A 24697-nucleotide genomic window follows, 5' to 3' on the forward strand; every position below is an offset into this window, starting at 1 on the left:
AGGGCTCCCGGCAACTGAGCAGCCGCTGCCCTGCGGAACTCGCTGCCTCTTGAGATCCTGCATTTTCAGCACCTGCTAACAACAGACGAGCCTGTCCCAAGTCGCTTAGAAAACTGAGGCGAGTGTAAACTAGTTTCAGCGCTTTCATCTTTTGCACCTTTTAAAGCGCGGCCGTGAATTTCTTTCTCTCGATTTCCCCGTTTTACCTCTTTTTGCAAACCTCTCCGAGTCTCCTTTTCTATTATTACAATCAAGCGGCGTATATAGGTTTTGTGAAAGGAATAAAGTAAGAAATGAACGAGGCAGCAGCAGCCCCGCTCCCGACTCACTCATGAACCAGGGTTCAAAATTATTCCACTGCAAACAAGAAAAGACACAGGCTTCTGCTAAGAATCCAGAGACGGGAGAAATAGCATTTTAAAAGTAACATTTATCCGAGAAGGTCTTTGATTTCCCTAACGAGACATAGTAATCCTATAGGATGTTATCATCAGCGATGCAGCAAAAGACAACCTTTCCTCTTGCCCAGAGGGGAGTGTGGCTCCAGCCAGGAAGACTTCCTGGCACACCTGGTCTGGAGGCTCCTCCCCTGGGCGTGACCAGGTAGAGGGGCGTGGCCGCGGCAGATCCTGCAAAAGGCATCCTCCTCTTTTTTGCTCTCTTGCCAGCAGCCCACGGCTCATCCTCACAGAGTCTGGAAGCCACAAGGGAGAACGTCTGAGGCTTAGCTCAGACTTCTTTTTTCTGCCAATTTAACTGGAACCACAAGACAAAGCCTGCCTTTCAGATTTACTGCTGTGAGCAGAATGTAAGTAAACTTTACTCTTACTTTTAAACAAGACTGTTGTGTTGTTATTATTATTTTGAGGAGGGAATTAAAGGGGGAAATTTGCCAGCAACAAGCCAGACTGCATTGCTCAACTTAAATGGTTCCCACAAATCCATCAACTTGCTTCCAGCAAATGTGCAAGGAAGTGTGCTCTGCTCCTTGCTCACTCTCGTGAGTGAGGAGGGATAAAATTTAATCCATATATCCTCTCCTGCTTTCCTCAACATTCCCACAAAGGGCTATGGGACCCAGAGTTGAGCATTTTTGAGTATTTTTGGTGGATGGCACTGGATTGAGATCCTGAGCTGAAAAGTATTTTTGTCTACTTCCTGGTAAGCACATGGTCTATTGTTCCATTGTGTGAGGGGATTAAGCACCCCTCCGGCTTCTCTCAGAGTTCACAGCAGTAGCTGAGGCAGTGAAAAGTTGCTTTGAATTTTGAGGTTTTGATTTTGAATGTTGACAATGTTAACGGAGAAATCTGAGGTCTCCCCTGGACAAAAAGCAAGGACCCCAGCCCGGAATACCAGAGCAAAACAGCGGCCAGTAGGCTTGCTCTTGATTGAAGACTGTCGCGACAGGACTCCCACCTCCCACCAGGTGGAACAAGATGGAAGCCCCAAACAAAAGAGCCCCTAAACTTTTATTAGCTGCTAATCCCCATGTTACACCCCCCCAAACTACATCACTCATACATCACAGTTAAAACAAAAAAATTTTTTTCCTTCCAGTAGCACCTTAAAGACCAACTAAGTTAGTTCTTGGTATGAGCTTTCGTGTGCATGCACACTTCTTCAGATACCAACACAGTTACATCATGAAAGGGGAGGTCTGGTGGCAGGAATCTGAGCACCCTGGACCCTGCCCCATGGTTCTCCTTGCCCTCCACCTAACACCCATCAAGTGGAACAAAAGAGATATTTACATTTCCCTGTTTCCCAGCCAAGTTAATGACACCCTTTTGTCTTCGTCTGGGTTTGTTATTTCTGGAACGGCTACCTGTCTGGCACTCAGGTATCAGGATGCAGGGGATTATCACTCAGGCAGGGGGGCTGCTGGACAGCTGAGCTCACCTGTCTAGATGAATTTCTGGAGTTTTCCCAGTGAGCCAGTACAGAGATACATTTATCAGTGAATTCTTATATTTGGTATCGTGCAGCAAAGGCCCTTTGAATAGACAGGAAGAAACTGTGACAAAGTCTTTTGTGGGAACAAATCGCAAAAGTCACAAAAGCGATTATGCTGGTTTTGGTAGTGGGCTGCATGTGTGTGATATCTGCTGGAGGGGCAACCCCCCCCCCAACCTATACATAAATTCCTGCAACAACCATTTTCTCAAATTTTGAATATTTTTCAGATTTTGAGATGGCGAGTGCAGCTTTCTCTGGTTACGGATACCGACCAATGCCTAAGTTAAATGAACACAATTTTGTTATTTGGAAAAAGCGTCTGCTGGTGATCCTTGAAGCGGAAGGGAATTTAGATGCAATTGAAAATCCCACGCCCACTGGCACGAGCGAAGAAGATTTGGCTAGAATTAAGTTGTGGAAATCGCAAAACAGCAAAGCCAAGGTAACCATATTAGATGGACTTGAAGACGAACATTTGTCGCTAATTGACAGTAGAGACCATGCTGCGCAAATTTTAAATGATTTGGAGCGGATGTATGGAGGCAGCGTGAAGAATGAATGGGAGCTTTCGTATGGAAACATCAGTAAGTGTGCTCAATGGAGAAGATTAATACGCAATCTTTTAAAGCTTAGAATGAATTCTAAAGCAGAGTTTTCAAAACATGTGCATGAATTTACGGCTATACTGCAGAAAATACAACTGACTGAGCGTCCGTTTGATGAAGACCAAAAGGTTGCATGCTTCCTAGCAACACTAGGACCCAAATTTGATACATTTGCTTACTTAAGGGAGGATAAAGGCCAATCAACTTTCAAAGATGTGATTGCCTATTGGAGACGGGAGTGCCAAGGGAGAGACGAATCTCCGGTCAGAAACCTAAGGAGCAGTGACTCCGATTATGTCTCTAGACATCACGTGAAGGCCAAAGGCACACCCAAGAAAGTTGTGTGTTTTAATTGCCACAAAGGAGGCCACATTGCGAAGAACTGCAGAGCTCCAAAAACACCAAAACCCCTTCCTTTTAAGCAAGAAAAGGAAAAGAAGGGCAATTATCAGCATCCTTGCTTTTGCCAGAAAAGTGCTTAACTGCTAATAATCACGAAAACAAATCAAGTTAGCGGGGCAACATCCCATTTTTCATATAATAAGGACTTCTTTGAAGATTATAATAATATTGATAAATCACAAGGTGGTGATATTGAAGTTGCAGGCGGCAACATTCATTCCCTATGTTCCAGAACTGAATTGTAATATGCTCAGTGTGTCTACTTTGGGCAGAAAAGGTTTTCTTTCTTTTTTAAAAAAAAATATTAGTTTTTACACATATTTTCCAGTATAACATCCTTTTAAACGTCATTCAAAATTTTTGGCTATTGCAGCCTAAGACTTCCTTCAACCTTGACTGCTGGTTTTCTAAACTATGCATTTTGTTGCTATAATTATTGCTATAAACTCAAATTTCCAATACATCTATTCTTAATTCTTTTCACAATAATTTATAAATTACTCCTTACAAAACTTCTTCTAACCCTACAAGTGATGTCAATTGGTTACAACTGCTTTCCAAATATATCAAAAACTTCTTCCATTCCTTTAGGAAATTCTGGTCCTGCTTGTTCCGAATTTTCCCTGTTAGTTTCGCCATCTCAGCATAGTTCATCAGTTTCTCTTTCCACTCTTCTTTAGTTGAAATTTCTTCTTGTTTCCATCTTTGGGCTAATAGTATCCTTGCTGCAGTTATCGCATATGAAAACAATTTTTTATCATTCTTATGAATTTCTGTACCCACAATAGAAGGACAGAAAAGCTTTTCAAGTAGTATTTAGAAACTGAGAAGGCAAGGTAACTAAGAAAGGTGAGGTCCAAGCCAAGCGGATAAATGGTGTATATGAGGTTAATCTTTCAGTACTTCAGTCTGCAAAAGTGGTGCGCTCAAACCAAAAGGATGAGGTGGACCTCAAACTCTGGCGCAGAAGACTTGGACACGCCATACTGGACCTCCAAAAGAATGACCTTGCGAGGGGACTGCAGGTAACACAGAACAACACTGCACCAACAAAATGTGTAAGTTGTGTCGCTGAGAAAGCTGTGAAACCTTCATTTCCTCCTTGCACCAAACAGAGAAGCACCAGAGTGCTAGACCTATAATCCACAGTGACTTGTGTGAGCCAATGAATGTTCCATCACTGGGGAAGAAAAGATATATACTAATTTTTCTCTATGACTTTTCAAAGTACTGCGTAGCATATTTCCTCAAAGAAAAGAGTGAAATGCAGGAAATGTTGAAGAATACCTTGCCATGGCGGAGAACGAATTCCAGAGAGCACCGGCTATGCTAATGTCTGATAATGGGGGTGAGTATTGCTCACGTGACTTGCAATCTCTCCTGGAAGAGGAAGGAATTGAACATGTAGCCACTGTTCCTTGCACCCCACAACAGAGCTCAATAGCTGAAAGAAAGTTCAGAGCCGTCAAAGAGGTGCATGTTCAAGGATGCATGTTCAAAACATGTGGGGAGATGCAGCAGGAACTGCGATCTCTCTCCAAAACAGACTGCCAACAAAGGGAGCCAAACGTACACCTTTTGAACTTTGCCATGGGAAAATTACCAGCCTGTCACACATTTGGCAGTCTCTGTTGCCACCATGTTCCGAGGGAACATAGACACAAGCTTGACTCCAGAGCGCAAGCAGGTATTCTTGTGGGATATGCCTCTGGAGGAAAAGGATACCAAATAATGGCCTTACAAACAGGCAAAGTAAGTACATGACATGCAGCTTATTTTGATGAACACAACCAAGCTGACACAAGAAATAGTGTTGTGGATTTTTCTGAGGAATCAGAAGAAGTCCAAAATCTTGTGTACTTCCCCTCCCTAACCTTGCAATGTCCAGATCTGCTTTCCAGTGTCATAGCCCCCCTCACCATGCAGACAAATGCTTGTACACCAAGTCCAATAATGTTCTTTCTTTCATTGATGATTTGATTATTGCCACAGCAAATGACAGAGACAGTGCGCAGGTTGTAAAACACTTAAGCAAAGATGTTGAGGTCAAGGAAGTGGGAAAGATCCAGTTCTACCTTGGAATTTGAGTGGAAAGAGAAGAAGGCGGTTCATTTCTTCTTAGCCAAAAGAAGACGATTTCTGAACTGATCCAGAGCATGCAGATGCAAGAACTGCACCCGGTTGCCACAGCCATGACTTCTGACTTTTTAAAGGATTGAGATGACTCAAAGGTGTTGCCACACAACAATGAGTAGAGGTCAGCGATCGGAAAGCCTTTGTATCTTGTTACTACTACATGTAGACCTGACTTAGCGAATGCAGTGGGAATTCTGAGCAGAAAGGTAAATGTCCCACTGAATATGACTGGGTGGGTGTGAAAAGATTGGTTCGCTATCTATGGGGTATAATAAACTGTAAATTAAGACTGCCAGCTGTCACTAGTCCTGAAATGATTGGTTTGACTGCTGCAGATTGGGCTGGATGCACGACTGGTTATAAATCCACAGGCGGATATGTGTTTATGTTTGGAAATGGTCCCATCTCCGGGGGTGGGGGGCAGTGATACAGTCATACCTCGGGTTAAATGTGCTTCAGGTTGAGCGTTTTCGGGTTACACTCCGCGGCGACCCGGAAGTAACGGAGTGCGTTACTTCTGGGTTTTGCTGCTTGCGCATGCGCAGATGCTCAAAATGACATCATGTGCATACGCGGAAGTGGCGAAACACAACCCACGCATGCGCAGTGGCGCAGTCGCATGTTACGTTCTACTCAGGATGCGAACGGATCCCATTCGCATCTAGAGGTACCACTGTATACAGAATTGTATAGTGTTCTCTTCCACAGAGTCTGAATACATTGCGGCCACAGAAGCATGCAGAGAGTTGGCCTGGCTAGATCAACTAACCAAGGAACCTGTCTGCCTGATGGGGCAAAACCAGAGTTGCCTAAAGCTATCCCAGAGCGAGAAATTCCACGCAAGGTGTTTGCGAGGCTGTCCAAGATGGACTTGTGGAACTGTTTTACTGCCATGCCAAAGAGATGACTGCAGACACCCTGGCGAAACCCCTACCAAAGGAGGATTTGTGTCAAGCTGGGACTCTGGGTGGCTGAATAAAAATTGTGTATATAAGTGTATGTTGTATTGTATGTGGGATGTATCATCAGTGATGCAGCCAAAGACAACTTTTCCTCTTGCCCAGAGGGGAGTGTGGCTCCAGCCAGGAAGACTTCCTGACACACCTGGTCTGGAGGCTCCTCCCCCTGCGTGTGACCAGGTAGAGGGGCGTGGCCGCGGCAGATCCTGCAAAAGGCATACTCCTCTTTTTTGCTCTTTTGCTCTCTTGCCAGCAGCCCACAGCTCATCCTCACAGAGTCTGGAAGCCACAAGGGAGAACGTCTGAGGCTTAGCTCAGACTTCTTTTTTTCTGCCAATTTAACTGGAACCACAAGACAAAGCTTGCCTTTCAGATTTACTGCTGTGAACTGAATGTAAGTAAACTTTACTCTTGCTTTTAAACAAGACTGTTGTGTTATTATTATTATTATTTTGAGGAGGGAATTAAAAGGGGAGATTCGCCAGCAACAAGCCAGACTGCATTGCTCAACTTAAATGGTTCCAACAAATCCATCAACTTGCTTCCAGCAAATGTGCAAGGAAATGTGCTCTGCTCCTTGCTCACTCTCGTGAGTGAGGAGGGATAATATTTAATCCATATATCCTCTCCTGCTTTCCTCAGCATTCCCACATTTCTACCCCTTTGGCTGATTTTTTATTAGGATTTCTAGTGCTATCTTAAAAATCATCACCATCATTTATTATTTATATCTTGCCCATCTGGCTGAGTTTCCCCGGCCACTCTGGGCGGCTTCCAACAAAATATTAAAAATACGTTAAAAACTTCCCTGAACAGGGCTGCCTTCAGCTGTCTTCTAAAAGTCAAATTGTTGTTTATTTCCTTGACATCTGGTGGGAGGGCGTTCCACAGGGCGGGCGCCACCACTGAGAAGGCCCTCTGCCTGCTTCCCTGTAACTTGGCTTCTCGCAGGGAGGGAACCGCCAGAAGGCCCTCGGAGCTGGGATGGTTTAAAAGGCTGAGTGGAAATGGCCAGTAGCGTTTATGTGGGCGGTAGCCTTGAAACTGGCCTCTCTGTGTTCCTGGGGCTTGGCTAGATGAGCGTTGGGGGTCCCTTCCAATGCTACAATTCCCTGATTCTCTGGGGAGATGGGCCTCAGCCCCAGAAGCAGCTGCAACTCAGACCCAGCCCCCTTCGCCCTTCATATCCGGGGCTAAGAATGGGTGATTTATTATTAGATCCAGGAAGAGGCTTCACATTTTATCTGTGAGGACCAGACGGATCTGTGAGCAAGGAGGAGACCGGGGGCGGGGGAGGGGTCCTTTGGAAGGGAGCCTGGACTCCTGGGTCCTCTGAGAGGGGAGGGGAATCGGGTGGCTCAAAGTGGAGGGGGGAAGCAAGGCTTCCTGGGTTGTCTGGGGGTTAACAGTTGCCTCGCACTGTTGCCCCAATGAGCTCAGTATTGGCTACTCTGACCTCCAGCCTCTCTCCGGGGTTTCAGGGATGGTTTGGAGGCACCAGGATTCGAACCCACAACCTTCTGCATGCCAAGCAGGTGCCATAGAGCTATGGCCTTCTCCAAATTGGGGGGGGGGGAATAGGGCTAGTTAGGACCCCTGGGATCATCAGGAAAAGAACTCAGCAATGGAATAAATGGGTGAGGAGGGGGCGCCTGGGAGCCAGGACAAGTGTGCCTCTGAGAATATGCAGAGTGTTCTTCCCTGACCGCCTGGGATTATGGAACAGGGCTGCCAGCTGGATTTCATAGAATCCTAGAGCTGCGAAGTTGCAAGGGACTCCCGGGGGTCATCCAGACCAACCCCTGACAGTGCAGGAACCACAGGCTTCCCTAAGCCGGAGCAGGTGTTGCAGGAATTTATGTATAGGTGGGGGGGTGTTTGCCTCTCCAGCAGATATCATGCACATGCAGCCCACTACCAAAACCAGCACAATCACTTTTGGGACTTGTCCTCACAAAACACTGAAGTGTTACAGTTTCTTCCTATCTATTCTAAGGGCCTCTGCTGCACGATACCAAATGTAAGAATTCACTGATCAATGTATCTCTGTACTGGCTCACTGGGAAAACTCCAGAAATTCATCTAGATCTGTGAGCTCAGCTCCTCAGCAGCCCCTCTGCCTGAGGGATAATCCCTGGCCTCCTGATACCTGAGTGCCAGACAGGTAGCCATTCCAGAAATAACAAACCCAAATGAAGGCAAAAGGGTGGGATGAACTTGGCTGGGAAACAGGGAAATGTACCATAAATACCTCTTTTGTTACACTTGATGGGTGTTTGGTGGAGGGCAAGGGGAACCATGGGGCAGGGTCCAGGATGCTTTCATGATGTAACCGTGATGTATGAGTGATGTAGTTTGGGGGGGTGTAACATGGGGATTAAAGGTAAAGGGACCCCTGACAGTTAAGTCCAGTCGCAAATGACTCTGGGGTTGCGGCGCTCATCTCACTTTATTGGCCGAGGGAGCCGGCGTACAGCTTCCGGGTCATGTGGCCAGCAGGACTAAGCCGCTTCTGGCGAACCAGAGCAGCGCACGGAAACGCCGTTTACCTTCCTGCCAGAGCGGTACCTATTTATCTACTTGCACTTTGACGTGCTTTCGAACTGCTAGGTTGGCAGGAGCAGGGACTGAGCAACGGGAGCTCACCCCATCGCGGGGATTCGAACCGCCGACCTTCTAATCACAAGTCCTAGGCTCTGTGGTTTAGACCACAGCACCACCTGTGTCCCTTAACATGGGGATGAGCAGCTAATAAAAGTTTGGGTTCTCTTTTGTTGGGGGCTTCCATCTTGTTCCACCTGGTGGCAGGTGGGAGTCCTGTCGCGATGGCCTTCAATCAAGACCAAGCCTCCTGGCTGCTGTTTGGCTCTGGGATTCTTGGCTGGTGTCCTTGTTTTTTCTCCAAGGGAGCCCTCAGATTTCTCAGATAACACAGGTCAGGTGGGATGAGGCTGAATTAGGAAACTTTCAGCAGGGCGAAGGACTGAGGTGCTTCTGACCTCCCAGCACAGCTCCATCGGGGCAGATCTACAAAGCAGCCGCCTCCTTTGACCCTTCTGGAGGTATCTGGAGGGCAGAGAGCTCAGCTTTCCTGATTCCCCATCTTCCCCTGGCCCAGAGATCTGTCCGGCAGCAGCCATATAATCCACCGACAGGTGCAGGAAGTGAGCGGAGCTCTGAAAGCGAACACCCTTCCTTGGGAGCCCAAAGCGACCTCGAAATAACCTCAGGAAAAAGTCTGTGCTCTGGAGCCTGCCATTGAGGCGAGAGAAGCCATGGGGCAAGGAGTCTGGCTGGGGGCTCTCCTCTGCTGGGGGTCCTTCTGTAAGAAAGGGATGGGGGTTTCATGGTGGGGGGGAGAAGAGGGTCAGGCATAAAGGGGGAGCGGAGGTTTTGCAGGGAGGGAGCAGTTTTGTATCTGTTTGAAGCAAGGCGGACAGCAAGGTGGGGGGAATAGCAGGATTGTCCCATCGGAAGGGACCTCTGAAGGTCATCCAGCCCAACCCCTTGAGAAGCAGGGAGGCCAAATGGTTTTAGGGTTAAGTTCTTGCTCTCCTGGCTCAACTGGCTCATATTCTGTTTTCCCTGTTTAGGGAAGCTTTTAATGTTTGATGCATTACGGTATTTTAATATTTTGTTGGAAGCCGCCCAGAATTTATTATTATTATTATTATTATTATTATTATTATTATTATTATTCCTCCACACAATCCCAAATACGAGAGCCCTCTTCAAATATTGGAAGGGCTGCCGCATGGAAGAGGGAGCAAGCTTGTTTTTCTCCTGCTCTGGAGGGCAGGACTCGAACCCGTGGCTTTGAGCTACAAGATTCTTACTAAACACCAGGAAGAACTTCCTGCGAGATGGAAGGTGGCGGACTCTCCTTCCTTGGAGGTTTTTAAGCAGAGGTTGGGCGGCTGTCTGCCATGTATGATCTAGCTGAGATTCCTGCGTTTCAGGGGGCTGGGCTAGATGACCCCTTGGGAGCCCCCTTCCCCCTTTACAATTCTACGATCCTGTTCAATCCTCCAGGGCTGCTGGAGGCCAACGAGGACCTCCGCCTCTACAACCACCTTTTCCACAACTACGACAAAAGGTCCCGCCCGGTGCGCAACGAGGGGGACGTGGTGGAGGTCAGCATCAAGATGACCCTAACCAACCTCATCTCCCTGGTAAGCTGGGCTGCGTGTTCCCCTCCCCAGACACCCCCCCCGAGCCCCCCATCCCGCTTTTAGGGGCTGCCATCCAGAGTCACTCGGATCGCTTTCTTCCCCCTCCCTGAATTTGTCCTGTCCTCTTTTAAAGCCATCCACTTTGATGGTCTGTAGTGATCAGATGGGATTACTCTGAGGAATTATAAAATATGCATCAAGCCATTGTGTCCGCGATGAAAGCATTGCGTTGACTGCGTTTGATTCATTGACAATAATTCCTGATCAAATCCCACATCCCTCTGCATCTCTGATTTCTCTACGGCTGACAGGCACATATCAGCATTCCTGAAACACAGGCCAGTTGCTGTTTATGACCTTTGGGGTTTCCTAAACGCATTCCTCCTTGTTTCCTATTTTATTTACTCTGGACTACTTGTTGTTATTGTTGTTTAGTCATTTAGTCGTGTCCGCCTCTTCGTGGCCCCCTGGACCAGAGCACGCCAGGCCCTCCTGTCTTCCACTGCCTCCCGCAGTTTGGTCAAACTCATATTTGTAGCTTTGAGAACACTGTCCCACCACCTCGTCCTCTGTCCTCCCCTTCTCCTTGTGCCCTCCATCTTTCCCAACATCAGGGTCTTTTCCAGGGAGTCTTCTCTTCTCCTGAGGTGGCCAAAGTCTTGGAGCCTCAGCTTCAGGATCTGTCCTTCCAGTGAGCACTCAGGGCTGATTTCCTTCAGAATGGAGAGGTTTGATCTTCTTGCAGTCCATGGGACTCTCAAGAGTCTCCTCCAGCACCAAAATTCAAAAGCATCCATTCTTTGGCGATCAGCCTTCTTTATGGTCCAGCTCTCACTTCCATACATCACTACTGGGAAAACCAGAGCTTTAACTATATGGACCTTTGTCGATAAGGTGATGCCTCTGTTTTTTAAGATGCTGTCTAGGTTTGTCATTGCTTTTCTCCCAAGAAGCAGGCGTCTTTTAATTTCGTGACTGCTATCACCATCTGCAGTGATCATGGAGCCCAAGAAAGTAAAATCTCTCACTGCCTCCATTTCTTCCCCTTCTATTTGCCAGGAGGTGATGGGACCAGTGGCCAAGATCTTCGGTTTTTTTGATGTTGAGCTTCAAACCATATTTTGCACTCACCCTCAATAAAAGGTTCCTTAATTCCTCCTCACTTTCTGCCATCAATGTTGTGTCATCTGCATATCTGAGGTTGTTGATATTTCTTCCGGCAATCTTAATTCCGGCTTGGGATTCATCCAGCCCAGCCTTTCGCATGATGAATTCTGCATATAAATTAAATAAGCAGGGAGAGATTATACAGCCTTGTCGTCCTCCTTTCCCAATTTTGAACCAATCAGTTGTTCCATATCCAGTTCTAACTGTAGCTTCTTGTCCCACATAGAGATTTCTCAGGAGACAGATGAGATGATCAGGCACTCCCATTTCTTTAAGAATTTGCCATAGTTTGCTGTGGTCGACACAGTCAAAGGCTTTTGCATAGTCAATGAAGCAGAAGTAGATGTCTTTCTGGAACTCTCTAGCTTTCTCCATAATCCAGCGCATGTTTGCCATTTGGTCTCTGGTTCCTCTGCCTCTTCTAAATCCAGCTTGCACTTCTGGGAGTTCTCGGTCCACATACTGCTTAAGCCTGCCTTGTAGAATTTTAAGCATAACCTTGCTAGCGTGTGAAATGAGTGCAATTGTGCGGTGGTTGGCGCATTCTTTGGCACTGCCCTTCTTTGGGATTGGGATGTAGACTGATCTTCTCCAATCCTCTGGCCACTGCTGAGTTTTCCAAACTTGCTGGCATATTGAGTGCAGCACCTTAACAGCACCATCTTTTAAAATTTTAAATAGTTCAGCTGGAATACCCTCACTTCCACTGGCCTTGTTATTAGCAGTGCTTTCTAAGGCCCATTAGAACTGGACTACAATGCATGCTCAAATAGCTCTTTGTAGTTTTAATCTTTAACTTTGTCCCACATGGGGTTTTTGAAATCTGATTGGTTCTTACGAACCCTGTGTAAAAAGTTCTTTTGTGAATAAAATGACCTGGGCCGAGGGGTGGAGAAGGAATTATTATTATACGCACCCCTCCCAGAGTCTTGCTGGTCAAGCCTTGTGTGTATTCTATTAATCAGAGTCCAATCCTTCCTTTGCTTTGGGAACGCCACAGTGGTCATCCCTGCCCCCTGTGGCAGGGAGTTCCACTGGTGAACGGGGGCAAACCTGATACTCAGGTTTCTGCCAGAAGGCCCCTCTCCCAGTTTATGACATAGTTATGACAAATGTATGATGTTTTACTAAGGGTGTCATGGGTAAAATGGGGAACTTATATATATATATAAAGGGAGTCATATTTTGTTCGGGGATTATTTCTGTTTCTTCCATGTGGTTGTTTGAAGTTTTGTTGCAACAATAAAGATCAGGCCTATTGGCTGCTGTTTTGCTCCTGTTTTGTTGGAGTCTTTGTTGGACAATCCAGGTGAGCAGAGGCGTTTTCCTTTAACAACTCTGTGAATAAATGTTTTATTCCTTTTTTCTTTTTAAAAAAGCATTTTTATTGAGTTTTCTTTAACATAAATCAAACAAACAAAACATATACAGTAAAGGTCTATATTCTTATGCCCACTTATTTTTATTATGACAGTTCCCTCTGTTTTCTATGCATTACAAAATGAAATTGAAAACCTTTACCAATTTTTTTTTTAATGGAAAGAGAGAACTGCAGATTTAGAAGGGGCCCCCAGAGTCATCTAGTCCAACCCCCTGCAGGGCAGGAATTGCAGCTAAGGCCCCCCTGTATGGGGGACACAAGAGCCCTTATAGAGTCCTTTGCAGGTTCTCCATCGGTCGGAGAAAAGAACAGAGGCCAACCAGAGAATATTGAGAAGCAAAGCAGCTAGTAAGCCTGATCTTTATTGAACTGTTGCAACAGGGTGCCCCCTTCACACGCAGGAGAAGGAGGAGGACCCAGAACGAAGGTGTGTCCGCCCTTATATAGACATTTTAAATTGCCCACCCTGGAGTCCAAGACCACCCCCAGACACATCATACTTACATCACAGAAAGGGGTGTAGCTCAAGACCACCCCCCAGACACATCACAGTAAGGGTGGTCTACAACAGAAATCTGAGTGCGTTGTTTACCTCCTGTCTGGCAGGTTACCCATTAATGCTTACTTGATTGGATACCCTGGGGAGCCTGGCCAGTCTTTTGTAATGCTTGGACTACTGCAATGTGCTCTACGTGGGGCTACCTTTGAAGGTGACCCGGAAACTACAACTAATCCAGAACGCGGCAGCCAGACTGGTGACTGGGAGCAGACGTCGAGACCACATAACACCGGTCCTGAGAGATCTGCATTGGCTTCCAGGATTTTTCTGAGCACAATTCAAAGTGTTGGTGCTGACCTTTAAAGCCCTAAACAGCCTCAAAGGCCCAGTATCCCTGAAGGAGCATCTCCACCCCCATCGTTCTGCCCAGACGCTCAGGTCCAGCTCCAAGGGCCTTCTGGCGGTTCCTTCCCTGCGAGAAGCCAAGTTACAGGGAACCAGGCAGAGGGCCTTCTCAGTGGTGGCGCCCGCCCTATGGAACGCCCTCCCATCAGATGTCAAAGAGAACAACAACTACCAGACTTTTAGAAGACATCTGAAGGCAGCCCTGTTTAGGGAAGCTTTTGGTGTTTGATGTATTGCAGTATTTTAATATTTTTTTGGAAGCCGCCCAGAGTGGCTGGGGAAGCCCAGCCAGATGGGTGGGGTATAAATAATAAATTATTATTATTATTAATGATAAATACTTACCGTAAATTTCGCTCCAAAACACGCACTTTTTTGCTCCTAGAAAGTAAGGGAAAATGCCTGTGCGTGTTATGGAGCGAATGCACGGATCGGAGCCATGGCTGCCATCAGTCAAGCAAAGCGGGAGCCGCTTACACACTCTACGAGGCTCTCGCTTTGCTTGCTTTAAAGCGACCTGGAGCCGGGGAGAGGGAGGGAAGGAGAGTCATGGCAGCAAAGCCGGCAGCAGCCGCTTACACGGGAGGAGGGACGGAGCTAGCAAAAGTCCGTGCGCTCTCTAAACAGAGCAGTGAGGCTGCAGAGGGATGGCAGGAAAGATAAAATTTAAGCAACCAGCAGCAAAATAAAACCAACCTCGAGCTCTGAGCCAGCGCAGTGAAAACCAGGAAGTAAAAAAAAAGGCTGGGGAGGGCATGAGGGAGAGGGGGAAACTTCGCATATCCCCCCCCCCCCCCCCCGCGTCTCAGCTGATCCGCGGGACGGAGCAGCTTATTTTCAGGCAGGATAGATTTGAGCATTGTCTGGGTCCTAGTGCCCCTACCGCTTTTTTGTGCTCCATTCTATTGCTGCTGGTGGCTGCTTATCATTCAGGCTGCAAGGAGGAGCGCTTTTACACAGCTAATGGCGAATCCCCTGCAATCCAAGTCCTCCTCACTTGCTCAAATCTATTCTGCCTCAAAACAAGGAGCGGAAGGAAAAGGCTGCAAACTGTTAAATGGAAAAAAAACCCAGGCACAGGGCAAATACCTTAAGTATACCTTTAAAGCAACAGTGCTCTTCCCCCCCCCCCGCTCAGCTCGCAGAAAAGCTCCTTCTCCACACACCCCACGCGTGCTCCTTGTCCCTTGAGTTCTTTTCCTTCCCTCCCCACTTAAAACGTGGTTACAAAGCATGGATCCACATGGATCCTCAGGATTTTTGCACTGGGTCACCCCAAATTCACCATCAGATCACATAGCATTTCCATGGCTATAGCCTGCACCAAAAAACACACACGCACCCACTGTTTCATGGGGCCGCAATGGCGCAAAAACGTTACAAAGCATGGATCCACATGGATCCTCAGGATTTTTGCATTGGGCTACCCCAAACTCACTGTCAGATCACATGTCTGTGGCCACAGCATGAACCATAAAAATCATACATCCACTGTTTCGTTTAGAATATTTTTTCCTTGTTTTCCTCCTCTAAAAACTACATGCGTGTTATGGTCAGATGCGTGTTATAGAGCGAAAAATACGGTAGTTCCTGAGCCAGGTCACAGGCTCACCCTATTCATACACAGACATACCCTTAAGACAGGATTTGTGAAAGAAAAGACAATGGGGAGGCTTTTCCATTTTCCTTGCCCTTGCAGAGAAATCATTTGGTCAGTTTGGGAGTCAAAATGGTATCAGGGCTGTTTTCCTGTGCTGCTCCAGACATGTGGTCCACACATCTATGTATGCGCTTGGTTGGTACATTAATGAACATTTATATTACATTATATATAACCTTAAATGTTTTATTTCACCCCACACCCTTTTCTCTCCTCAGAACGAGAAGGAAGAGACTCTGACCACGAACGTCTGGATTACACATGTAAGTTTCAGGCTGCTTCTCCCCCTAGACAGCAGGGGCATTTGGGGCTTCTGGTCCCCAGAGAAGCCGTGGGGTGGGGAACAGATTCCGGCTCGACATCAGGAAGAACTTTCTGGCAGTAAAAGCCGCTGGGATGGAAAGTGACAGCATCTCCCTCCTTGGAGGTTTTTAAGCAGAGGTTGGAGGGCCATCTGCCACGGATGCCTCAGCTGAGATTCCTGCATCGCAGGGGGTTGGGATGGATGACCTTTGGGGACCCTTTTTTGACCCTCCAGCTCTGTGCTTCTATGATCTCAGCAATGGGTCGATTACCGGCTGGAATACAAGAGCGAGGACTATGGCGGCATCCCAGCGCTTCAGGTCCCCGCGGACAAGGTTTGGCTTCCAGACATCGTCCTGGAAAACAAGTGAGTCTTTTTTAAAAAATGTATTTATATTAAAGATTTTATTAGTTTACAAAAGTATGTGCAATCTCTCTCCCCCCCCTCCAAGTAACATTTTTTACAGATCAGCTTCATTTGTTGAGACATTCAGGGAAAGGGGTGGGGGTCAGGTGGCGGTGTTTCTATTATACTTAATATATGTGGGGTTTTGTTTCAGCGTCGCTTGTGCAGGTTCTGTGCTATTCACTTGTGTTCCTTAGAAAAACTAACCAATAAACTGAAACTGGTAAAAGGTAAAGGGACCCCTGACCATGAGGTCCAGTTGTGGCCAACTCTGGGGTTGCAGCGCTCATCTCACTTTGTTGGCCGAGGGAGCCGGCATACAGCTTCCGGGTCACGTGGCCAGCAGGACTAAGCCGCTTCTGGCGAACCAGAGCAGCGCACGGAAACGCCGTTTACCTTCCCGCCAGAGCGGTACCTATTTATCTACTTGCACTTTGACGTGCTTTCGAACTGCTAGGTTGGCAGGAGCAGGGACCGAGCAACGGGAGCTCACCCCGTCGCGGGGATTTGAACTACCGACCTTCTGATCGGCAAGTCTTAGGCTCTGTGGTTTAACCCACAGTGCCACCCGCGTCCCAAACTGAAACTGACACGGGGACAAATAGAAGAAGACGCCTTCACCCCGTTATATGGCTCCCCTTTATCACACACACAGCCCTGCAAGACAACGACAAAAATCCACCAACGGCATACAAATCAGTATGGCTAGCCTGATCCAAAATGCACACACAGCCCACTCACACATGAAAACAAAGACCACCACAGCCAAGCACAAACAAGTGAGTCTTTGCGGGGGGGCTGCATTCTCAGGGTGTGGGTGTGCCTGAGACCCTCGGCTGCTTGCATGGAAAAGGAGATCTGGCCCTTCCTCGCCTTCCTCACCCCTGCTGCCCCCTTTCTTCTCTCTCTCTGCCCCCCTCCAGCATCGACGGGAATTTCCAGGTGGCTTACTTCTGCAACGTCCTGATCTACCCCGGGGGGTCCATCTTCTGGCTGCCCCCGGCCATCTTCCGCAGCACCTGTGCCATCGAAGTCACCTTCTTCCCCTTCGACTGGCAGAACTGCTCCCTCGTCTTCCGGTGAGAGCCTGGGGTGGGGGGTGGGGAGCCCATGGTGAGGGGTTCGAAACACACGCTTGGACCTGCGCCCAGGAAACGCTGCCAAGGACTCCAGGTCAGGGTCTGGAGAAAGGGCAGCTGGGACCTGCATCACCCGAAGATGGATTTAGCTGTGATTGCTGCATTGTACGGGGTTGGGCTGGATGACCTTTGAGAGTCCCTGTGGCGTGTGAAATACAGAGCAGTCAAATACAACACATTCCTAGAGTGGACATAAAAAGGGGGTGTCTGGACCAGCCAGTCAGAACTTCCTGTGTCCTTCTGGGCTGGGACAAACTTCCTCTACATGTGACCAGAGGTGGGCGTGTGACCTCACCTGTGCAGGTAACAAAACAACCCAGGGGGAACATCCATCTCTCTATTGTTGTTGTTTAGACGTGTCAGCCTCTTTGTGACCCCCTGGACCTGAGCACGCCAGGCCCTCCTGTCTTCCACTGCCTCCCGCAGTTTGGTCAAACTCATGCTGGTAGCTTCGAGAACACTGTCCCACCATCTCGTCCTCCATCGTCCCCTTCTCCTTGTGCCCTCCATCTTTCCCAACATCAGGGTCTTTTCCAAGGAGTCTTCTCTTCTCATGAGGTGGCCAAAGTCTTGGAGCCTCAGCTTCAGGATCTGTCCTTCCAGTGAGCGCTCAGGGCTGATTTCCTTCAGAATGGAGAGGTTGGATCTTCTTGCAGTCCATGGGACTCTCAAGAGTCTCCTCCAGCACCAGAATTCAAAAGCATCCATTCTTTGGCGATCAGCCTTCTTGATGGTCCAGCTCTCACTTCCATACATCACTACTGGGAAAACCATGGCTTTAACTATACAGACCTTTCTTGGCAAGGTGATGTCTCTGCTTGTAACAAACACTATGGGCAATATGGACAGATGCAAAATATATAGATTATGAAATAATATACAGTTGAAAATGTTGACAATTAGGACCCGGGGAGGGGATGGGGAAGTCCTGAGATTCAGAGAAATCTCTCCATAGGGATATATGTACCGGGTTTTCTTACAAACTTATATTTGTAAAATCAAATGAAAACAATTTCCAAATAAGAATACAGTAAGCTCATGCAAGACGCCACGAAAGCACAGCTTTGCCCTTGATCTCTCGCCAGGTCCCAATCCTACAACGCCAGGGAAGTGGTGCTTACATTTGGGGGCGACGACGAGACCGGGGATCCCGTGGAGCAGATTGTGATTGACCCAGAGGCTTTCACAGGTAGGGGACCGGCGTCAGCCTTGGAAGGGGGTGGGGGGGACAACCCTGGAGGGGCAGCGAGTCCAGACCTGAAGACCCCCACCCTGCTTTCCGTCCTGGAGAGACGCTGGAGGCATCGCTTGCCCCCCAACCCACCCTCTGCCTCTCTCAGCCCCACTGCCAGGCCCCCTTCTGTCTCCCCCCAGAGAACGGGGAGTGGGCCATTCAGCACCGTCCGGCCCGCAAGGTCCTGGCCCCCGTCCCTGGGGTGGAGGCCCCCGGCTTCTCGGAGATGCGCTACTACCTGATCATCCAGCGCAAGCCCCTCTTCTACATCATCAACATCATCATCCCCTGCGTCCTCATCTCCTCCCTGGTGGTGCTGGTCTACTTCCTGCCTGCCGAATGTGAGTCGTCCCCCCTGGGGAGGGGAGGGGGCAGGGCGGGGGAGGAGAGAGTTGGAAGGGACCCCCAAAGGCCATCTAGTCCAGCCCCTGAAATACAGGAATGGCAGCTGGAAAATGCCTTCTCCAGACTCTGCTTAAGGAAGCAGTCAAATGGCTCCTGTCCTCAGAACGTTCTTCCAAATGTTTAGTTTGAATCTCTTTCCTCGCAATTTGAAGCCCTGGGTTCGAGTCCTACCTACCCTCCGGAGCAGCAGAAAACAAGCTTGCTCCATCCTTAATATTACAGTGGTACCTCGGGTTACAGATGCTTCAGGTTACAGACTCCGCTAACCCAGAAATATTACCTCGGGTTAAGAACTTTGCTTCAGGATGAGAACAGAAATTGTGCTCCGGCGGCAGCAGGAGGCCCCATTAGCTAAAGTGGTGCTTCAGGTTAAGAACAGACCTCCGGAACGAATTAAGTACTTAACCCGAGGTACCACTGTAATAATAATAACAATAATAATAATTTTTTATTTATATCCCGCCCTCCCCAGCCGAAGCCGGGCTCAGAGCAGCTAACAACAGTAAAAATAACGCAGTTTACATAAAATCACCATCAGTTAATTGAAATACATTCTACAATCAATTCATTCTACAATCAATTCAAAATCAAATTAATGGCAACTATTGGGCTAGAGTTCAGTGAGGATTGCCGAAGGAGGGAGTCAGGCTGTGCCCTGACCAAAGGCCTGGTGGAACAGCTCTGTCTTGCAGGCCCTGCGGAAAGATGTCAAGTCCCGCAGGGCCCTAGTCTCTTGGGACAGAGCGTTCCACCAGGTTGGAGCCACAGCCGAGAAGGCCCTGTCTCTGGTCGAGGCCGGCCTAACCTCCCTGTGGCCCAGGACCCCTGGGGCAGACCTTGAGATATTTGAAGATGGCTCTCATCTCTCCTCTCAGTCTCCTCTTGTCCAGGCTAAACATAGCCAGGTCCTTCAACCGTTCCTCATCAGGCTTGGTTTCCAGACACCTTGATCATCTCAGTCACACCTCCCAGCTGGTCAATATCCCCCTTAAATTGCGGCGCCCAAAATTGGACGCAGGACTCCCAACAGGGTCTGCCCAAGGCAGAACAGAGCAGGGCTATTCCTTCTCTTGATCGGAACACAAGACTTCTGACACGGCCTAGAATCGCATTCGCCTTTTTTGCTGCTTCCTCACGCGGCTTGCTGACCCCTGCCTTCTTCCCGGGCAGCTGGAGGCCAGAAAATCACCGTCAGCATCTCTGTCCTGCTGGCCCAGACTGTCTTCTTGTTCCTCATTGCCCAGAAGGTTCCGGAGACCTCGCTCAGCGTCCCCCTGATCGGAAAGTGAGTCGTCCCCCCCCCCAGCCAATGGAGCCAGGACTCCTGGGTTCTGGGGAGAGTGTTTGCCCATATGTGGGGAGCAGGGTGGGAATTTGTGTCATGGAGAGGTGGCAACTAGACCTAGTGGGGTGTATTATGGAGGGGAGGGGGCTCAGGACGTCCTGGAAGCCCCACAACACAGACCCAGACTCTGGGAAGGGCCAGAGCTCCGCTTTGCAAGCAGAAAGCCCCCGATTCCTCCATGAGGACTAAGATCTTGCATTGCTTTTAGGGGAAGGGCTCAGCGGGAGAGTCCTCCCTGCCTTGCATGCAGAAGGTGCAAGGTTTGAACCCCACACCACACCTCCAGCTGGGGCTGGAGGGAGAAAGACCCTCTGCCTAAAACCCTGGACGGTCGCTGCTGCTGCCGGCCCGTGTCAACAACACTCAGCTTAAATCCAGTTTCCTGTGTCCTTCTGCTGGGCAGGTACCTGCTCTTTGTGATGGTGGTGGCCACCCTGATCGTCACAAACTGCGTCATCGTCCTCAACGTCTCTCTGCGCAGCCCCAGCACCCACACCATGTCGCAGCGGCTGAAACACGTGAGGATGGGGGGCGGCTGGGGGGGGCGGCTTCTGCCATTTGGCCAAGGGGGCCGGTGAAGCCAGCCCCACTCAGATCAGGGGCAATCCTGCATAAACCAAGCACATGCAAGGGCGTTTATAAAGTTTTATTTTGGGGGGGTTGTCCTGTCAAAAAGTCCCCAATTGGGAAGGGCTCGGGATTTCTCAACTGGACTCCCTGCAGGCTCTGGTCCCCAACTTTCATCTCTGGGGTTGGGAACTCTGGAGTCGTTCCCAGACCGGCTGTTGTAATTTGAACCCAGGACATTAGAGGAAACATGAAAACTATTCGGCTTTCCAAAAAGCAGCGTGCTTCTTCGAAAAACCGAGCTCTGTGTCGTCCAGCCACGAAAACGATAGCTGGTTTGAGTTCCTCGCAGACCAAAACATATTTTGAATAATAATAATAACATAGCTGTTAACTTACAGATTTGAAAATAAGGGACCAGCAGCCTCGAAAATAAGGGATCAGCAGCCAAAATAAGGGATCAACAATTACTTTGATAAAATACATATTTTGTTGCATACCTATTAGGTCCATAAATTACCATATAGCATATATTCAACACACAAAAACAGCAACAATTTGTTGTTGACAAAGGACAGCTGGACATAGAAAGGGCCCCATCACCTTCAGTAGCTTATTTAAGGGACATCATCAATAAGGGACAGCAGCGGGACATGGCACTGGGATAAGGGACTGCCCCACCACATAAGGGACGCTTGACAGCTATGTAATAATAATTTATTATTTATACCCTGCACATCTGGCTGGGTCTCCCCAGCCACCCTGGGCGGCTTCCAACAAAGTATTAAAATACAGTGGTCTGTTAAACATTAAAAGTTTCCCTAAACAGGGCTGCCTTCACCTCGCTGGGAAAAAATGGCAAGAATTAAGCCTCACCCCCGCCCCCCAAATTTACAGGATGGTTGAAGTTGAATTTGGAACCGACAGGTCCAATCAGGTCCTAAGAGAAGGTGCTTTACGAACGGCCCCCCCGTCTCCCATCTCCCCCCATCCCAGGTCTTCTTGGAGCTCCTTCCACGCTACCTGGGCTCCAGCTTGGAGCCGGCGGAAGAAGACCCCTGGGACGCCCCCCGCCCTCGACGGCGCAGCTCCTTCGGGGTGATCCTGAAGGCGGAGGAGTATATCTTGAAGAAGCCGCGAAGCGAGATCCTCTTTGAGCGCCAGGGACAGCGCCACGGGCTCCAGAGGGTGCCGGGATACAGCACGGCTTGTGAGTCCCCCCGGGGGGGGGGAAATCTGGGGGTCACGGGTGGGAAGGAAGGGGGCAAAGCGCTGCTGGTGGAGACGCTCCAGCTCTCCTAGAATCGCACAAGGGGACCTCACGGGTCATCTAGTCCAACCCGCCCCAGGGATCTCTGCTAAAGCATCCCCAACAGGTCCCCCCCCCCCGCGGATTATGTTTAAAAGCCTCCAAGGAAGGAGAGTCCCGGGAAATCCGTTTCTCTGTCGAATGTCTCTTACCGTCAAAAAGTTAGTTTCGTTCGAATCACTAGAAGCCATGGGTTCGAGTCCTCCCCTCCAGAGCAGCAGGCTTGCTCCCTCTTCATTTATTTATTTTCCCCAATAATTTTTTATTATTTTCTTTACACAATCATTCTTACAGTACATTAATCAACATATAAACTTTTTTTGCTCTGCCGAGCTTGCAACTTCCCTCCTTCCCTTCAGCTGGTATCCCTTTATCAAACCCACTCGTGTATTTTAACTTTTTACATCTTATCTACATCGTAGGGATTACATCAGTCCTGCCAGTGTCTTTAAATTTTCACAGTTATCCTGTAAGTATACAATAAATTTACTCCAATTGTCCTGGGATTTCTGATCGTCCGGATCCCAAATCCTGCCGGTCAGTTTGGCTAACTCCGCACATTCCATCATTTTCGCATTCATCCTTAAAGTCACAGTTATCCTTGTCCCGTAGCTTATATGTCAGTTTTGCCAGTTCTGCATAGTCCATCAATTTTTCTTGCCATGATTCTTTAGTTGGAATTTCTTCAGTCTTCCATCTTTGTGCTATTAGGACTCTCGCGGTCATTGTCACATACATGAAGATGTTTTTTTCAGTTTTTCTGGCAGGTCTTTCCCTACAATCCCTAACAGAAATGCTTCTGGTTTTTTAACAAATGTTAAGTGGAACATTTTCTTCAATTCATTATATATCATTTCCCCCCTTTTTTTTAATTGCATTACAGTCCCGCCACATATGATAAAATGTCCTATTATTAATCCTTTCCTCCCGCATCTTTGATGGTAACCCAAATTCCATTGTGTCCAGAATTCAGCCTTAAACTACAAGGTGAACCAGGTGTCAACCTGGTGTGCAACATCTTTCTTTGGCGAAGGAGGAGTTGTGAGATATGTGCATGGGTGTGCAAATTTGTGCGTCACCAAGTTTGGCAAGCTCTTAAGGTTTTATTCCTCTCCCCCCCCCCCGCAGACGGCCTGGACGTGGGGGGGACCAGCACCCTCTACAAGAACCTCGCTAGCCTAGCCCCCGAAATCAAGGAGTGTGTGGACGCCTGCAACTTCATTGCTGAGAGCACCAGGGAACAGAGCGCTGACAGTGCGGTGAGCCCCCTTCTTTCCTCCAAACTCCCCGCCCCGCTGACGTTGTTGGGAGAGGACCTGGGAGAGACCAGGGTTCGAATCCCGACACTTGCTTGGCCAGGGAGGCCATTACACGTGACCTTGGCCCAGTCGCTGACTCCCGAACTCACTTTCCTTGCAGGGTTGTTGTGATAATAGCGGGGGGGGGGGGGTTGGGGTAAGCCTATGCAAAGTGCTTTTTTTCTTCTAAAAATATGTTTGGAATTGGGGTGGCAACTCCCATCTCTTGCAGGGAAGCAATTAGTGCCAGCGCCTTCCGTCAAGAGTTTGGGTGTAACCTTCGACGCCTCCCTTTCCATGGAGGTGCAGGTTGCAGCCGCAGCAAAGGTGGCATTTCACCTTCTCTGCCGTATTAAGCAGTTGGTCCCTTACCTTTCCTGCCCTGACCTGGCTACAGTGATCCACCACTGTACTGTAAAGGTCAAGGGACCCCTGACCATTAGGTCCAGTCGTGACCGACTCTGGAGTTGCGGCACTCATCTTGCTTTATTGGCCGAGGGAGCCGGCGTACAGCTTCTGGGTCATGTGGCCAGCAGGACTAAGCCGCTTCTGGCGAACCAGAAAACGCTGTTTACCTTCCCGCCGGAGCGGTACCTCTTTATCTACTTGCACTTTGACGTGCTTTTGAACTGCTAGGTTGGCAGGAGCAGGGACCGAGCAACGGGAGCTCACCCCGTCGTGGGAATTCGAACCGCTGATCTTCCTATCGGCAGGCCCTAGGCTCTGTGGTTTAACCCACAGCGCCACCCGCGTCCCTATTAGGGGATTGGAGGCCCCCCAAAATCTCTCTCCTGCCCGCCCCACCTTCAGGGCCTGCCCCCCTCCACAGGGAGAGCTCTGATCCCCACACTTGCTGCTCTCTCCCTGCAGGAGATGGAGAACTGGGTGCTGATCGGGAAAGTGATTGACAAGATGTGCTTCTGGGCAGCCATGGCCCTCTTCGCCATCGGCACCCTCGCCATCTTCGCCATGGGGCAACTCAACGCCGCGCCAAGCAACCCCTTCCCGGGAGAGGAGCTCCAGAAGTAGGAGCACTGCGCATGAATCAGCCCCGGAGTGTGTGTGGCACAGGGAGCTCCTCTCTGTGGCTCCAGGGGACCTCTGGGGTCTCCCAGCTGCTTGACCTGAATTTTGTGTCCTGCACCCCAACAAGCAGGTCTGAACAGGGTTTTTTTCTGAGGTTCTCGGAAGGTCTGCCCTCACCAAACCCGGATGGAGACATAATGAGCTGTCTCTGCAAAGCAGACCCGGTTGTGTGCGATTGCAAAGTCTGCGCATGTTTGCAGAGGCCCGATAAAAGATAATGTGACCAGTGTTGTGCTATTTTGAAACACACACACACACAC

The 24697-nt window shown here is 48.9% G+C and overlaps 1 protein-coding gene across 3 annotated transcripts; it reads left to right on the top strand.

The window, feature by feature from the left end:
* Positions 1-68: 68 nt before the first annotated feature.
* On the top strand, positions 69-24661 carry CHRNE (cholinergic receptor nicotinic epsilon subunit). Of its 3 annotated transcripts, XM_083581032.1 has the most exons (13): positions 69-808; positions 2187-6455; positions 10094-10233; positions 15564-15608; positions 15906-16015; positions 16978-17133; positions 18279-18382; positions 18568-18768; positions 20003-20117; positions 20581-20695; positions 21741-21954; positions 23182-23312; positions 24222-24661. In XM_083581032.1, the coding sequence occupies exons 3-13, from the start codon at positions 10207-10209 to the stop codon at positions 24378-24380; spliced, it is 1377 nt and encodes a 458-aa protein (XP_083437158.1). In that variant the 5' UTR covers positions 69-808; positions 2187-6455; positions 10094-10206; the 3' UTR covers positions 24381-24661. The 3 variants fall into 3 exon arrangements, with proteins under 3 accessions (XP_083437158.1, XP_083437159.1, XP_083437157.1); XM_083581033.1 differs by lacking the exon at positions 2187-6455 and having other exon boundaries at positions 475-808; XM_083581031.1 differs by lacking the exons at positions 69-808; positions 2187-6455 and adding an exon at positions 9074-9385.
* The last annotated feature ends 36 nt before the right edge of the window (positions 24662-24697 follow it).

Source organism: Podarcis filfolensis (genome assembly GCF_964270895.1).
Source record: "Podarcis filfolensis genome assembly, chromosome: 13".
Taxonomy (NCBI): Eukaryota; Metazoa; Chordata; class Lepidosauria; order Squamata; family Lacertidae; genus Podarcis; species Podarcis filfolensis.